Source organism: Thalia democratica, chromosome 7, assembly GCF_965202585.1.
Source record: "Thalia democratica chromosome 7, ktThaDemo2.hap1.1, whole genome shotgun sequence".
Classification (NCBI taxonomy): domain Eukaryota; kingdom Metazoa; phylum Chordata; class Thaliacea; order Salpida; family Salpidae; genus Thalia; species Thalia democratica.
Window position 1 is genome coordinate 37,440,872 of NC_139171.1, and position 18,518 is coordinate 37,459,389.

Genomic DNA, 18,518 nt, shown 5'->3' on the forward strand with positions numbered 1-18,518 from the left:
AATTGTATCTAAAGATACAATGTTCAGTATCCCTAATAATTTTAATAAGTAATTTAGAATAAACTTAATTTTGAATATTTAAAATGTTTGTTAACCGAAAATTTTAATAAAAGTTTATTGTATGTTTATAGTTTAGCTTTAATTGCTTCTAATTGAACACGGTAGTTTTTAACGTAACTAAGTATTTGTATTTTATCTCTAATTTAGATAAAGTTTAAAGCTTTGTTTTAATTATTCTTTTATTAAAATGTATTTTATTCAGTAATCGCAACTTAAGCTCACGCCGTTTCACCTAAAAGGATCTTCAGAGCTTTTTTAAGTGACAAATATATTTTAATTTGGCACTTAAAAAAGCTCTGAAGAATCTTCTAGGTAAAACAGCGTTTTCCTAAGTTGACAGTTGTTGAATTAAATACATTTTAATAATTAAGCTCTTATATATTAAGCACTTTACTTCATATAGTTTTGTAACATATTTAAACATTTTTTAATAAATTTATTAATTTTTGTAAACAAAACATTTCATATGTAAATGACGATATTATTTATAAACATAAACTTAGTTGTACTAGTTTTGTGTTTTCTTTAGTCTTATTTTTTTTTTACATTTAGGTAATGTACAATAATAACTTTATTTAAGAAACGTGTTTAGTTTAAACTTGTTAACTGTTTTTTTTTTTCATAATTTATAAGTTTTATAATTTTATTTTTATATATACACTACTACACTTTACAATAGTAAAAAAAAATCTTTAATTTTTTTAACTGCATTTAAAATCATATTGAAGTCCTATATATTTTTACTGATGTTTCATAACGAAAGTTCTATTGATATTTACAATTTTTTAAAAAGTAGTAGCTACATACATTTTCGAAAAAAAAATTCTGTATTATTTTGTTTATTGCTTATTATGAAAACGAACTGTTCTTGTATTCTTGTTTTAGAAAAAAGCATTAAAACAGAAAAACAAGTTGTTAACTGTTTTTAAGCAGTACCTGCTGATACAAATAAAGATCAGATACAACTGAACTTTAAATGTCACTCTTGTAATGAGTGCTTTGCTAAAACCTAACTAATGTTTTTTAATTAAAAAGTTTTTTTTAAGGTATTATAACTGTTTTTAAACAAAAAGCACATGTTTAAAAATCTTGATAATCTAAAATAGTACATTTATTATAAATTTACTGCTTAATTAAATAGAGGAAGCTTATAGAACGTTGGTGCTTTTGAGTTTTTAGAATTAATAAAAGAAAACATGTGATTGTCAATTAGTTTGAGTATAAAAGTATTTAAAGTAAATTAAATTTAGCTTGTAGTTACTTTAATATTCTGCGTTTGTGTTTTTATAACTCGATTTTAAAAATCAATCATTCTGTTGTTTAACGTATTTAGCTAATTTTATAGATAAAATTAATTTAAGAAGTTTATTTCTCTATAAACTTTTTTAACCTTTTCATACCGTACTAACAAATTTGCTTTCTTTATTTGTAGTTTGGTTTACTTACAAAAAAAATCTTAATTGAATGCCTTCCTATATATATATTTATTAATTTATATATAAAAGATAAACATTAAACATTTACAATTATTTACTTTATTAGTACGAAAAACTTTTGTTTGTTTACTAATAATGAAAATTTAAATTCATTATTTATGCCAATTTAAGTCATATTTAAAAGTAAACTTTCAAACTAACGGCTTTCAAACATAAACTTTGAAAACTAATAAAACTTGATAAATAAAAAGAATGTGCTTGAAGTAGAAATTTTTTTTTTCTTTGATTTCTAAAAAAGTCCACTAAAAAAATACGAAATTTGCACGAAAACATAAACTAAATTGAAAAAACGTTTATACATCATCAAAAACCTTTTAGCTTTAAAAAACCTCATGAATATTACAGTATGTATAACATTAAGAAAAACATTAAACAGTCTTACTCTAAACGTTTTAATTGAAACAAAAAATTGAAAAAATTCAATATAGACCATTTTCTTTTTAACTTTTTATAAAGCTCTACAAAAGTTGTGAACACAATAAATTTAAAGAAATTAATAAGTAGTTATAGATTTTTATTAATTATAATCTAGAATCAACGCAAGGTACTTACAATATTAGAATTATAAAAGTTTAAATAACTTTAACAAATAATCGTAAGAGTTTTAGCACAAATGTCTCCTTATAAATGATTCAAAAAACTCTTTATTTTGAATATGTTTTAAGAACAATTTAATGTGACTAATATTCAATTAAGAATAAGATAGTTTAATAAATTCACTATAATCTATTTAAAAAAAAAATCAAAACCTTGTACATTCAAAACCTTGTACATTTATAAAACATACTTTTAATCAGAGGTAATCATGTTTAACATCAATAAAAACAGGAAAGGGCATGTAATGTGCAGAAATGTTTCATTTGGCTTACAAGTAACATGCGTGTAGATTTGTTGTAATTTTTCGCATTAATCGATCGACCACCCCGCATTTAACTTTTGTTTTCAATTTTTTAATTTTTAAGTATTTAATGTTTCAGCGGTATAACTGTAAAACTTTTGCGTTGGTGAATAATTGATGCAACGTAATTATGATATTTTATTATTTATTGATTTTAAGTATAAGTTTATCATTACCTTGTGCGAACATAGTTTTTGTTTCAAAATGGATAAAAAATGCATTTTATACGCTGTTGTACAAATTTTTGTTAAACAATTCAAAAACGCTTTAAATATTTTATAAAAACATTCTATTACTACAATATGTTAAGATTATTTCTCTTTTAGTATTAATAAATAACAAAAATGTTTATAATCAGCAGTTTAACTGTTATACAACTTATATAATTTAGAATAAAAATGATGTTATCCAAGTTTAAATTTAGGGTACAAATTCTTATGGCCATGAATTAAAGAAATTTATTGCAAACTAAAGTAATAAACATGTTCTCTACTACATTATGCTGAAGTTTTATTGATTTCTGCAGAATGCTAGCAAATATAAAAATGTTACTTATTGCTCATATATTCAAGTCTAAAATGTTTAAATACAAACACATTTAAAATTCTTGATGTGCTATAAATTTTGTTAATGTTATATGACTTATGATAGTTTTGACAACTATACACTTTTCAATACGTATGACCATATACCAACTTTATAAAGAGTCAAGCTGAATTATTGAGTTTACCAGCTTGTTTTAAACAAACTAAGAAAAATATCAAACGTAGCAACATGTTTATAGTAACAAAAAGAAAAATTTTTTATTGAATAAATAGTTATAATAGCTTTTAGTCATACAAAGGTAAAACGATGATGTTTGAAACTAACTGTTCAAAGTAATAAAATTAAAAAGTTCAATTTTTTACATAGTTTTTAAACTACACGAAAAAGTTTTTTGTTTTACTTTATAGAAAACTATTTGTATAAATTTTTTCGGTTTTCTCAATAATAGAAGAAAATGTGGCTGTAATTAAAAAGTTGTAACATACCCAGATATTTTAAAGCAACTTTAAATGGTATAAAATTCTAGTAATAGCAAGAAATACTAGTAGAAATAATATTATAAACTTTTTAATAATTTAGACTTTATCACTGTGGATGAATTTTGAAGTAACAAAAAAAGAGCAATAATGTTAACAATCTAGACTAGAAACAAAGTTTAAAATTGTGTATAATAAAATTTATACTTCTTTACACAGGGTCCTAAGACTAATATTTTTGAGCGCTGTTTTGTCGTTCAATAAAAAGTTTAATGAAATAATAAAAAATAGAGTAAAACAGAATGTTTTTTCCTGGTTTAAAATCTTATAAAAGTGATAAAATTTAAAATTTACGTAAATAAGTATTATACAATATATCTTCATCAGTTTAAATTTTGTTCAATATTTGTTTCTTTTTGCTAAAAACCAAAGAGTAAACTCTAAAAATTTAGAAACAATAAAAAAGGCTTACTTAATCAATATGACCTGTTTAAAACCTGAAACAAGTTAATTTTTTTAATATAAACAACATGCTCTACGTTGTAGGGGCGTAGTGTGGAGTGGAAAACTGGAGTATGCATGCTTCCTAAAATAAACGAAGAAAATAAGAAAAAAGTTTAGTCTGTAGACTTTGTACGGTATTTTTAACAAAGTGTATTCTAGTTTCTGGTTTTTTATAAAAATTGCTAGTCATATAAAAAAGTAAGTGAAAAATATAAATTAATATGTTAGTTTTATTATGACATATCTTAGCTTAATGTTATCTGACATCAACTACAAAAAACAAATGCATTTCACTAAGTAAAGCTATTTAGTGAATTTTAGTTAATATCTTATAACTTTAAAATAAAAAGTTAAAAGGTTAAGTTGCCACAAATAGTAGTTTTCTAAATCTAGAAGATAAAAAGTATGTATTTTTACATCTAGTTTGCTATGCGTCCAGCAAAACCTTTTCACTACAGAAAAAACTTAAAATTAATAATAGACAATCTTATTTTATGGGGGCCTTCTTCTTTTTAAAACAAAGTCACATGACTGTCCAAGTTGGTATCTGTTGGAAACAATACTCAGATGGTTTTTTTTTTAATTATTTTTTATCTGTTGTTACCTTTTGTTAGATAGAGTATTATTTTAACTTACTAATTTATAGTAATCAAAAAAAGTGCCTAAAAAACTTAGTTTCGAAACAAAACTTTTAATAATTAAAAAGCTCTTTAGAATTTACAGATTTTTATAAAATTATTACAATTTGAATTGTTTTCTCAGATATGCCATGCAATACTGCGCAAAAGGTATTTGTAGTTGAGTCTTATTTTCGACAAAATTTCTCATAAAAATCTTAACAAAAAACAGTTGAGAAGTCATAAATTTCCTATTTATACAATTATTCACGATATGTCGACATGTTCATAACTATTTAAACACTTCACAACTAAGATAAACTTTTAATATTGAAAAACATTTACGACCACTAAAAATATTATCAACAATTTTTTTTGCGGTTCAAGTGTGCTTATTTCGAGCATATGTTTAGAGCACTAAGTCTAGCGGTCATCAAAAACTTCACGATTTAAAACACTATATGTTAATATTGATAAGAGAAATTCAGACTTCATCAATATCTGAAAATCTTTCCACGGGAGTCATTTCAGTTTCGTATCCGCATATTGCAGATTCAGGTCTCTGTTTTAATTTTGAATAATAATCAAAAACGTATTTTTTTCAAATTTTTACATTTGTACTGTTTCTTTTTTAAATTATTGTGGACTTTGAACTTATTTTTAACTGTACTTTTAAAGCTAACAAAAAAAAAATCATATAAATGTGTAAATTAATACAATTTCAGGGCAATTGTTATTAAATACAAAATATTAATAAATATATACATTCTTTACTGTAGAGTTTACAAAGGACTTAAAACTTTGCTATAAAATACATGAAAAGTAACTAGAAAGTGTTTAAATATATAAATTTTCATTACAAAGTTTTTTACCAATAAAGGGTTGGTTCTTGCAAAAAAAATATTAGACTAAGTTTGTTTATTAACGGTAATAAAAGTTGTTTTAGTGCAGGGTTTAATAAAATGGGCTATTTTGTCTTTCAGGTTAAAATATCTAGAAAAAAGGTGAAATATAGTGTAGGTAGTTAACTTATAAACAGGCGATTACTAATTAAACTATTCCAAATTGGGTGATTATGAAAACGAGTTTAGAAAAATCTGTTCTAGAGTATTAAGTAAAATTGTTTAATATTTCTTAGTATGTAAGTCTGATATACATACTTTTAATCAAATTCTAAAAGCAATATACCATTGTAAAATTTACTATTATAAGTTAAAAATGTTTATAAATTGTAAAATTTGGTTTTAAAGCTCTTGTTTTTTTACTGTCTCAAAATAAAACTCGTAAGTAAACATTTTATTAAGCTTTAGTTGCAGAGTATAGTTAATATTCAAACGTATTTTTAACTTAAAGTTTAATTTTATTCCTTTATGGTTCATAGAACTTTTTTTACCTTTTTCTTAGAATAATTGTGTCTGTATATATCCTTTTTATTTTTATAGCTTTTAAGTAGAACTTTTTCGTTATCGTTATTGTTCGGATGTTCGACAACTTCACATTTGGTCTTCGACAAACTCTACATTTAATATTGTCTTTTAATATCAGTTTTTAATAATTTAAATACTAGGTTTTAGAAAAGGATGTAAACAAATTAAAAAAAAAAAACTAATTTATATTTTCTAACTTAAAAAACTGAACAAACTTAAATATTATTTATAAAGGTATAAATTTTAATAGCGAATGTTCAGTGTAGTTTTTAAGCTTGTTTTATTTTTTCCAAGAATTATATTTAGTAAAAAACTTGTTTTAAAATAACTTTAATTAATTAACAGTAGTTTTCTAAGCACTTATTTTATAGTAAACTTCTAAAAGAAAAAATTCTTTATATATACCTTTTTGAGAAGTCTTTCAAAAACTCAAATAAAGATTTTTGTCTTGATTATATCAAGTTTCAGGATAATCAACAAAAAAAAATTATTTTAAAAATATTATGTTTAGAATAATTATGATAATATATTAAAAAATAAAACGAGAACGATTTTTTTTAGACCTAACCAATATAAAAAAACACGTTTAACAGTATTAAAATCAGACATAAGTACTAAATTTAAAAAAAATTTGTAATAAAGTAGTTTAAAAAAAAATTCAAGAAACATTTAGAATGCTTTAAACGATTACTAAAAAAACATTTTAAGCTGTGTACTTTTTAAACTGTGTACTATACAAAATTCACATAACAGTTCTTTAATCACGTTATTTTAAAGACCACACTATATAAAAAATCTTTTAACTAACTTGTCTGCAATTTTTCAAAGAAGTACCAGACATCTTTTTAATGGCTCTGTTAGGTAACATAGCCCGTTTAGTGTTTTTCACGCTTTCTTGCAATCTTTCTTTGAAATTGTGGCCTAGGAAAGTGTACAGCAAAGGATTAATAGCAGAGTTGGCATATGCCATGGCAGTGAAAACTTGTACTAAGTAGTCGCATGTCTTGAAAGTTAAAGTTGTTCCTGTTTTATTATAAAATGTTTGCTGTAGGTTATATTAAATTTAAACTTAAAATTATATCGAGCTATATATATATACATAAAAGCCTTTTATTTTGTATTATATACAAACTTTGTATTATGGTATTTGTTTATGTAAATTTGCTTTTATTTGTTTTCCGACAAATGTTGTAACTAAAAAATAAACTACAATACTATTATTTCTTCTGTTTTACAAAATACATAAACGAATGTTTAATAAATGAAGTATTGTTTATGATTTCGAATTTTTTTCAATAGAAATTCAAATCACATACATAATAATTTATGTGATTTTTGAAACTTTGTTTTACAATGAAACGTATTTTTAAACATGGCTATTAATCATTATAATGATATTTATTGTTATATTTCATAAGGATTTGTATTTGAAAAATTATATATACAATTTTTAGCGGTATTTTAACTTCACTAGATGTACTAAAAAGAGTAAGTGAAAATTATAGTTTTAAATTTAACTTACCTTATTTTTTGCATTTGTTTGGTTATACTTATAAAGTATATATTTTGTATGTCTTACAGTAATAAGTATATTGTATATGTTTAACTAGACTTAAAGCATCTAAATTCACTTAAAGCATTTAAATTTACTTAACTCGTCTTACCTTTCATACGGATCATGTCCAATAAAGAGTACGGGAACCAGCAAATTAAAAAACAAACGACCAATACTGCCACCATGCGTGTCACCCTTTTTCTCACAATTTTTGATTTTCCTCCGCCAGTTGTCGTACTTTTTAACATTTTCTCCTCACTTACACGCAATTTGTGAAGAATGAATAAATAACTGATTGCTGTTAAGTAGTATTATTTGTGTTATATTTCATTGTTTTCAATATAAATTTTTGCTATTTATTATAGCTCAATAACTAGTAGACTAAGTAAAACTATACTATCTGCTACTAACCATATAATTATTCATATTGCATACATATAAGTTAAGATAACCATTTTGTGGAACTCAATTACATTGAAAATGTAAAACTGTTTTTCTATCGTTGTAGTACGTCTATCGTATAGAAATAAGGATTAACTTTTTTTAAATCAAATGGTCCTTTGAAGTTTTTATTTTGATAACTGAATTGGTTTTGTTCTCACGTTTGGTGTTTCAATATTTTTTAATTCAGAAAACTTATAAACTAAATAATATAGTTTTTATATATAAATTTCTATATTTTGTCTTCATGTTATCAATTAAATTATGCATTCAATGTAAAAAAACTAAAAACATCATTTTAATGTACTTTAAAGAAATTTCTATTTAAAAATTAGCTAATTTTTCATTCTTTTTCAAAATATATATAGAGGATATTTAAATAGTTATTTATTTAATTAAAGTACAATAATAATCTTGCATATATTTTTTTTTCAAGAAAATTTAAGAAAAATATATTTTTGTTATCTTGAAATAATTCTTTGTATGAAAGTTATATAAAGACTTGATGAACTTTTTGAAAGGTTTGTATATTTTACGCTTTTAAAAGCCTAACTTACAAAGACTTTGAAATAAATTATTTACGTCGAGCTGCTTATAATAAATCATGTTTTTGAAATATTGAAAATCGTATATTATACATAAAGAAACTGAATGCTTTTTTCAAGCATAACTGTTGTAACTGTAGACAGGCATTTAATCAAAAATTTTCTGTTTGAATTTAGCAAATTTTCAAATCCATACTTTCTAAAAATAACTTTTAAGAGATAGTTTTTTACGTGTTCAAATTACATTAAACTTAAATAAAGACTTGAACAAGTTTTCAATCCATATAAATTAATATTTAGGTTTAAATTGATACATTCAAATAAGTAAAGTAATTTTTATATTTTATTTTTCAGAAAATTTTACAAATAGTTAAAGTTTGCTGCGTAATTTTTCAAAACTGTTTTGAAAATGCAAAACAACTTTTTACAAGAAAAACTGCAGCGATCTTTAAATAGTAATAGAAATGTAATAGTAGTATTTGAGGGCACATTTCTATATATTTTTTATCAAAACATTATATTATTTTTACGATTAGTAAAATAAATAAAAAAATTGAGTTTAAATTACTTCGCAGGCTAAACTAGGTCCGTAGACAGTACTTTTTTTTAAATTTTACTAAAAACATAAAACAACTTTAAAACTTAGCATCGATCTTTAATAATAACAAAATTGAGAGCACATTTCTAAATTTTTTTTATCAAAACATTATATTATTTTTATGATTAGTAAAATAGATAAAAATTAAGCTTAAAATACTTCGCAGGCTAAACTACGTCCGTAGGCAGTATGTTGGCTACCCATAAATTAATAAAATTAAAAAATAATAAAATTAGTTGTTAATAACTATGATAGTAAAAAAAATATATCAAGAAACTTTTACGTATATAGAAGCTATTTTTTGAAATAAGTATTTAAAGTTTATATAGATAACTAATATATTCTTTATTGCTTGAAAAAAGTATTTTTTAAGTTTTATTTTAATTTTCTTGGTTACTTTTACGATAACTATGGATTATCTAGATATTTTATGCACAAGATTTATCAAAATAGGTTATATTTAGATAAATTGTAAATTTTGAGATTATCCTGTTTTTAACCATTTTAAACTTTATTACAAACAACTTTTTTATAACCAGTTTTGTATTGTTTGAATACTGCTGAATTCTAAAAAGCTGTAAATTTATTTGAGTCTTGACTTATTTATAAAAGCACAAAAAGACTGTTACATGGTACAAGTTGTAATATGTAGGTATAAATTTCAAATATAAATCTAGACTATTTTATTCTAACTTTTTTGGAAACCATTATTTTTTTAGTTTTAGAATATTAAAAGCTTTTAGAATAAAAAGTTTACTTGCTAAACAGGAAAAGTAAAAATAATAATATAACAAGTTTATTTGCATTAAAAATTTATCAAAAAAAAATTAAAAAAGTTGTATAACTTGTAATTTCTTTTAATAAAAGTAAATTAAATACTAATATGTGAAAAAAAAACCTTTAGCTTAGACTTATTTTTGTCGTTTAATGATATATAGTAAAGCAACAAAACATGATCTTTTTTAAAAGCAAAATGTATTACGAATTCATTCCAATAAAATTATAATTAGAATACATAAATAAGCAACGAACTTTACTTTAAACAAAGTAGATGAATTTTAACTCCTAAGTTTAACTCACTTATAACAGCAAATGGAATGATGAACGTAGCTACAAATTTGATGACTTTCCAAACTTTTTCTGTTTCACCCATACTTGGATCATGGCAAGATTTACCATTCAAATCAAATTCTTCATCTAAAAGTTCAATAAAAAGTACTTTTTATAAGCAATAATCATGATGAAAATTAAAAATACCAATAAAACTTTAAATATAAAAACATCAAATGTTAGAAGCAAAACAAAAAATATATCAGCTCATTTTATTATTATTATTTGTGTTTTAGCATACAGTATAAGCATACACTTTTAATTTTGCTTTTTACTAGTTTATTAGAGCTGTGCCCTTTGATAGTTTAACTTTACAAAGCAATCAAAATTTAAAGTTTTAAAATTAAGTAACAACAATTGTTTAGTACTATTTTACTAAAAACTAAAAATGTTATGATTTGACAGCATTTTTAGATTTTTTTTTGATATTAAAACAAATAATAACTTACTATATAGTTATGGTATAAACCTTTTTGATAACTTTATATTTTTCAGTAACTTTATCAAAGCAGTGTCACATAATATATATGAATAGTACTTAGAGTACTATTCATATAATGCTTTAACTTAAAACACTAGTTTCTAGTATAACATAAAAATGATATTTGCAAAAAAGTCATTAATAGGAAAATGATAGACGTGTATAATTAAGTAATGTACAGTGTGGTAAGTAATTATTAAAATGTTATAAAACACAAATACGGTGAATTCTAATTTTTAAGCAGTCAATGCAAATCCTAAAAAGACAGCTATTTTAATAAATCGCACTTTGTTGAACTGACATATTTCTTACAAACTAGAAGTTTTAAAACAGTTTTTTGAAGGTTTTATCTAAGTTACATATTGGAGTTTAAATGTATTATTCTGGGACCTTTATAAAAAGTCCATTTTTTGAAAAGTGTTAGTATATCTAACAAATGTCTTATATTTTGAAATTTATATATATTTGATTATTAAAGCAAATCTTACAAGCCATTCAAATAGTTTTTGTTATGCTTAAAAATATGTACTTGTTTAATGATTAACAATTAAATACGTTAATTCTTCAGCACCTATAATGACATAATAAAAAAACTATTGCTAACCAAAGTAATTTTCTTTGTTAACCATGTAGTTTCCTTCAGTATTCATTTGGGTTGTCAAGTCTTTGTAAAATAAATGTATTTAGAGCTTTTTAAACATAAAGCTTTTCTAAGATACTTAACTGTTGCGTTACATAAATTACCAAAAGTCATTTAGCAACTCAACTTAATCATATTTTAGTATATATAAACAGTTGTTACTTAGTTTTATATAAAGGTTTTTAAGCAAAATTTGAATTTTCATACAAAATCACATAAAATTTCATATTAACAAATCACAAACTTCCAAATTCATCATCTTGAAAAATTGCATCCTCATACCTTAAAAAAGTATTAGATATCTTTTTAAAAATAATATAAAGAAAACAGTGCAATAATTTAAAAAAGTTGAGAAAAAATTCATTTATTTCTCGTACCTCGGTTTCGACCCTTAAATTTTGTTAACTTAACATAAGACTTAATAAGTTAGAACTTAAGTATTGAAAAATAAAATAAAACTAACTTATAGTAAAAGTATTATTGCAAAGTGAATTTAACAGATTAAATTATTTAGAAAACAAATATTTAAGTACATGACAGCTTTAATACTAATTTGTGCTTGAGATCAAGTGTAATTTTAAATAAGTATAATTATTCTTAAACAATTACAAACTTTTAATGTGAAGTTTTCATGAGTCCTAATAAGAATATTTCTTAATAAACAAAAAATGAATATAAGAAGTTATTTTACAATGTAAAGCTACATTATATTAGTTTACTAACTTTGAAAAATTTGTAATCATTCTACAAAAATTAAAAAACGGGAATAAGTCAATTTTGCAGGAAGAGACACTTTTGCACTAAGACTTTTTGCATGAAAGTACATTTTTTGCACAAAGGGTGATTTTTGTACGAGGGGTTACTTTTGCATGAAAACAATTTTACACGAAGGGTCATTTTCGCACGAGAGAGAAAAATGAATAGATAAAATGTAAAAAAAAAGAGAAAACAAAAATATAAATATAAATTAATTAAAAAAAAAGTTACCAACCGAGGGTAAGGGTTAGGCGTAATAGTGGTAGTATAACAATAACAAATAAACCTAATAAAAATTATTAATCAAAAAAAAAACAAGAAAATGAAACAATTTAATCAAAAAAAAACTATAGAAAAAAACAGAAAGAAAAAAAAAATACCGACCGAGGGTAAGGGTTAGGGATAGTAGTGATAGTAAAAAATTATCAATAAAAATTTAAGTAAAAAAAAAGATAAAAGAAAAAAATAATTTAATCTGCGATAAGTGTCTTGGGGCAAAAGTGACCCCTCGTGCAAAATTGCGCCGTGCAGAAGTGTCCTCGTGCATATTTGACGCTTCGTGGAAAAGTGTTTCTTCGTGCATATTAGACTTATACCCTAAAAAAACACTTATCAAAACAACGTTATTTAATAACTTTCATATAAAATGATATAAAGCTTTATGAAAATATTATTTTTTTACCGAATTAAAAACAATATAAAAATGTCTTACATCAATAAAAAACGTTTTATGTTTGTTTTAAAACATCATTTCATTTTATGTTTAGTCTCTTAGAAGTTAAATACAAATAGAAAAATGTAGATGCAGATTAAAATTTTGTTTATGATATAAAAAACCACAAAGGTAAAAATAATTGTTTAGTGATATAAAATAACTCTAACTTTGTAATGCTTAAAACTAAAAAAAAATTCTGCATGTGAAAAGTTTAACACATGTAAATTTTTTTTTTGTTTAATTCATACTTTAGTTATATAAAATTTATAAATTTCAAAAAGAAACGTGATGTAGTATTTGTTAGAAGGTAAACTAACCCAAGATAGTCTTCAAGAATTTTGTCAATCATATTAAATTTGTTTAGTACATCAGACTCTGTATTTCCATCTGGAAATGCTATATCACACAAAATAGTGTCTTGATCACGAACTTCAGTTCTTGTATATAATATTTGAGGTAGAGTCATCAATATTGATATAATCCAAACAAAAACACAAATTATCATCGTTCTTTTTCTTGTTCTCAACTTTATTGTTTAACAGTTATAAAAAAAATTAAAGTTTTCAGACTATCAAAACTACAGGATACAAAAATATTTACTTCATTATATTAAAAAAAACAAAATCAAAATGTTAAAGTCGTACTGATTTATTATACCACGTTATTAGTTTATTAAATAGGTTGCTAAAAGTCTTGTGTTAATTGTTTTAAAATTTAGCTTATTATAAATTGTTTGGTTTATACACCAAATTGATTCCACTAATACAAATATAATTCTTTGGGCTAATTTTGGAAGTAAAATAGTAGTAGACTTCAAGTACATTTAGCTTATATTGCTAATTATACTAAATAAAAAACTGAAGCAAAAATGAAAACACTTATAGTGAACTATTTTATTTGTTTACCTTATTTCACAAGAAAAACAAAATAGTTTTTTATAACCAAGAGCTTGTAAAATTAGTAATAAATTAATTTATAGCTACAATATGTTTTTATACTACCAAAAAATTAAATGTATGCTAAAAGTATAATGTGCATTGAATAAGTTTATATTGTATTATAACCAAGCCAAACAAAGTTCAAAACTCTTTCTATTCATGTTTTGCTTTGGTTTTACGTATAACTAAGATTAATCGAAAAAATGTCCAGATCAATTATTTCCTCAACCCCATTCCTATTGAATAAATCATAGACAATTAAATCAATATATAGTATAAAATACTTGCTCTTATTGCAATATTAGTTTGTTTGTTTTTTTAATAATGTTTCTATGTGATTGAAGCAAAGCTTTTTAAAAAGAAAACTGTTCATTTTGTTTGTCGTTTAAAACATTATTAAATTTCATATTAACAATCTGTTTTTTAAAGAAAGTAAGTAGTTAAAAACAGATAAATTATGTTTTAACTATTTTATCTTAGAAGCAGCAGTCTAAACCCTGAAGTCTAAAACTTAAGTTATTTATACAATCAGAAGAAATTGTAGTATGAAATTTGAAATTAAAAAAACATGTTGTTAATTAAACTTCAAAATTAAAAAAAAAATAAAACGTTAAGTTTGTAATAGTTTGGTTTTTTGTATTAAGAACGTACAATCGTTTTTATTCGAGATAATGTATAAAGGTTGTGTAAGTTCTTACCTGTCGAGCTCTAGTAGTGTAAGCCACAGCTATGTACCGGTCAATACTCATTGCTGTAAGAAAAAACACGCTTGCTGTATAATTAAGTGTTTGAAAAGTTCTTGCAGCTTTGCACAACCCTTTAGTATTATTTGTTTAATGTAACTTTTATTAATTTTTCTCAGTAAGCATTAGATAATTTTTCTAACATTTTAATCCTAAAATAAAATAACTTTATGGCAAACTTCTGAAAACTTTAATAATTTTTAAATTACGAAACGGTAAAAGCTTTTTAGCGAGTATAAGTGAAAAGCGTCTTAAAAGTAATAACATAAACTTGAATATTTTTATTGATTTTAAATTTAGTTGCATATACAAAAAATCAACCTACCTAAGCCGAATATCCAACTGTTAGTAAGTTTATACATTGCAAAAAACGGCAACATTAGCAAAAATAAGCTATCTGTCAGAGTTAGTTGTAGAACGTACATTGAAGTAACTGTCTTTGCTGAAAGTTTGAAAAAATTAAATTTAAAAGTTAATTAGTAATCAATAAATTAAGTTCCAGAAAACTTTAACAATTTCTTTTACAAATTAATAATATAGTATTGAACAAAAAGTTTAGAAACTAATAACAAGTAAATACATACAAAATATCTATGTAGTTAACGATTTACTCATTATTTCTAAAATTAAACAGAACTATAGTTGTAAAATATCATTGTTTGTATATTTAACAATTTTTTATCAAAATAGTTTTTAATTACGTTTTTTTTATACTATTTATCTATTCAAAGTTTTCTAGATTTTATATGCTATAAAATGTAGTTTAGCTAAGTATTCAGATAGAAACGTAAAAAGTATAATCTCAGATCTTATTTAAAGCTTTGTGAATTTTTATTTAAACTATACCAATTTTAAATACAAAAGAAATAGTCTTCAAAAAAGTATCTTAAAACTTAGTCATCATTTAAAACTTTTAAAACTTTGGATTTTTCGAAAAAAAGTTATCATCCGTTCTTGTATGAAGACTTTTCTATTAAATAGATTAAACCAAAAAATAGCAAATCACTATTTAATAGTCGAGTTTTAATATGTATAAAAAGACGCAAAATGTGCTTAAATAAGTTTACTTCGAATCTACCTTGAAGTATATTCGATTACAAACTTATTAGGATAAATTAAGCACATACATTTACTTAATGACAACATATGTGTTTCCCTTTAATGTATAATTAAGCTTTCATAAAAGCTTCTGCTATGACATTATTCAGAAATAAAATATTGCTTTTCATTTCAGTAATGACATTTAAGTTTAATAAAAGTTATATAAGTAGAATGCAATTTATCTAACTTTAAAAAAGTTAACTTTGTATTATATACTCTAACTTTTTATACACAAGTTTATTGATTATTTATTTTACATAATCGTTGTAGAATAGTAATTCTTATACTAAAGTATAGCAGAAATATTGATGAAAAATTTGATTTAAAACTAAAATTGTTTTCACTTTCCTTATAACTTTAGGTGTAAAAATATTTTGTTTTTAATCCAAGCAAATAAGCAATAACAAGGTTATTCCCTTACTAAACGTAAATTGAGCTAAATTAGTGCTTAAAAATCTAAGAAACGTATAACAAAAAACTTATACTTGGTTTTTTTTTGATGAACAGAATTGAATTAAAGATTAATAAATCTTTTATCTTTATTTTTTTCGTGTTAAGATTTATTTTACTTTATAATTTTTTTAATTCACTTTAGATTAATTATTTTTTTTCTAAATAGAAAAGTTAGCTTGTTGCAGCGTAAATCATTATAACATGTATTAAATTTAAGGTTCTTCATAAAGTTTTAAAACTTAACTTTTGGGTATTGTAGTTGGTTTTAAATAGAGTTTATCTTTTTTTTTTACTGTGTTTTTTGTAGCATATCATGTAGGTTTTTACAGGCGTATTCCTTATAACAAATAAGTTTATGATTTATCGTGAACTATGCTTTAAAAACACTTTATCTAGTATTAACTTCGACTAATGTACTAATAGTAAAATAAGCAAAACTAAAATGTTATAATCATTGCTACAACGTCCAGTAATGAATAATGCTGACTGAACAATTCAACTCAGCAATTTTGAGTTTTTGAAAAAGCAACTGCTAACGGCTGTTTAGACATAGTGATATAATTGACAAGGCCGGAAAACGATAAATTTACTTTTCTAATGTTTATTAAAAAAAAAAAGACTAATTAGAATAACTTCTACGATCTAAAATCTTTAAGACCAGTTGTCATTAGAATAAGTAGAATTAAGTGTGGAGATAATTAACTGTTAATGTATACATTATTTGACCTTTGAATATTTTTCAGACCTAATCTCAAGAGAATTAAGGTCACGAGTTGCATATGACTCATCAAAAAAAAAAAATTTTTGATAATTTTTTTATGTTCATGTATATTTGCAGTTGTTTAAAAGTCTAAAACTTTAAACATCAATCAAAAACATAAACAGAATGTTAACACTAGTTTAACTATGAAACTTGTTATAGGTACACAGCAGTAATCTAATTCCAATAATTTTATATGCTACTATATCAACAACAAAAATACTTCAACCTTTTATTATTTTTTTTTTGTATTTTTTAAATTAAAAACAATTGCATAAATATTTTGCATTTTTAAACAAGAATAATTGCATAAGTTAAGTCAGTAAGCTATAGTTAATTATAAGCAGTATGAAATTTATAAGTCTGGGTAGAGAAAAAACAAAAACAAAAATGAAGTATAGATGATATAAGTTTTCTTAAATTAATACTACGCAAAAAGAACGAGTTTTGGTAAATCAGTTTTAAAATTGATTTTTAATCTGAAAATAATTTTTCTTACTTTTTCTTTACAAACTTTTTAGCTGTTTTTGTAATAAAAAAAACTTTTTTTGTAGTCTTAAAATGTGACAACACATCTTTATGCTTTTTTTAATTTCTTTATTAAATGTAGTTTATTTAGGATGTCTAAATAGAATAAATGATATCTTAAAATACTCATAGGTTTTATTCACTTTGAAAACTTTGATATAAACAAGTTGTTTTTATACCATTAACCTACTTGCTTTTTATTTTATTATCATTATAATAAAAAAGACAGATAATAGCAGTAATTTTGCTACCTTGCAAAAATTGACTAGCTTTGAAAAAGCTTACTCGAGTGAACAAAACAAACTTAGTCATGTTGATACTGTTACACATTAAGTAATTTTAAAATAAGTATTTTTCTATTTGTAAGCTCCAATATTTTAAATGGTAAAATTACTAACATGCTTTCAATCTTTTTTATAATTTTACTTATAAAATTAAATTAGTAAAACATAAAATGTTTACAAAGCATTAGTAACTGTGATAAATATCAATTTATAAATAAATGTATACTATCTAAATAATAGGTGTTGTCTATAAACTTTATAAAACAGTTTCTATACATTTATAAAAACACTTCGTGTATGTTTAATGAATATTTTATAACTACTAACATATTAATAAGCTCTTAAACAGAACTAATTTTTTATGTTTTTAGCATTTTTTAAAGTTCTCAGCTTAATTTTAATTAAACAACTCTATAGACTGATATGGGCATACTTTGTAACGGTTTTTAAAACTAACCGGTTTCTTTGCCCATGATTATAATGAAAAACACTACCATGTTAGCGATAATTCCAACAACAGCGATTATGAAGTAAACTGCAGCGAGTGAAACATCAATCGGTCTAGGATTGTATGTCGAGTTCGTATCGTTCATCTCTTCCAAAAAATCATACATTTTTAACTTGTTTATTGTTTTAATAGCAGCCGATTTTAGTAGTACTAAAAACAAAGCAAGTGTTAAGCAGCAGTTAAGTTAGTTAAACAATAACTAAAAAAACTGATATTAATTCCAAAGAATATGTTGTCAAACATTATAATAAATATTGTTGATTCATATGTGTTTTTAGAGTATTTAAGTATGGTTGAATCAAATTTACTTGTTTGAGAAATAAAAAAAAAGACTAAAA

At 23.2% G+C, this 18,518-nt stretch overlaps 1 protein-coding gene across 1 annotated transcript; it reads right to left on the bottom strand.

Moving 5' to 3' along the window:
- Window positions 1–5,081: 5,081 nt before the first annotated feature.
- Window positions 5,082–18,286, bottom strand: LOC145841343 (somatostatin receptor type 2-like). Its single transcript, XM_082948705.1, has 10 exons — window positions 18,130–18,286; window positions 14,872–14,988; window positions 14,502–14,620; window positions 13,183–13,391; window positions 11,639–11,676; window positions 11,359–11,418; window positions 10,244–10,360; window positions 7,689–7,877; window positions 6,833–7,047; window positions 5,082–5,159 (listed from the first exon to the last, which is right to left on the bottom strand). The coding sequence occupies exons 1-10, from the start codon at window positions 18,284–18,286 to the stop codon at window positions 5,082–5,084; spliced, it is 1,299 nt and encodes a 432-aa protein (XP_082804831.1).
- Window positions 18,287–18,518: the final 232 nt, after the last annotated feature.

Bases quoted from the DNA above. Each gene is read 5' to 3' on its own strand.
- LOC145841343 (XM_082948705.1), bottom strand. From the start codon at position 18,286: ATGTATGATTTTTTGGAAGAGATGAACGATACGAACTCGACATACAAT. The intron at 11,677-13,182 runs GTTAGTTTACCT...TACTTTTTTAAG, and splicing joins ATTCTTGAAGACTATCTTGG to GTATGAGGATGCAATTTTTC. The intron at 11,419-11,638 runs GTTTGTGATTTG...TATTTTACAAAG, and splicing joins TCAAGATGATGAATTTGGAA to ACTTGACAACCCAAATGAAT.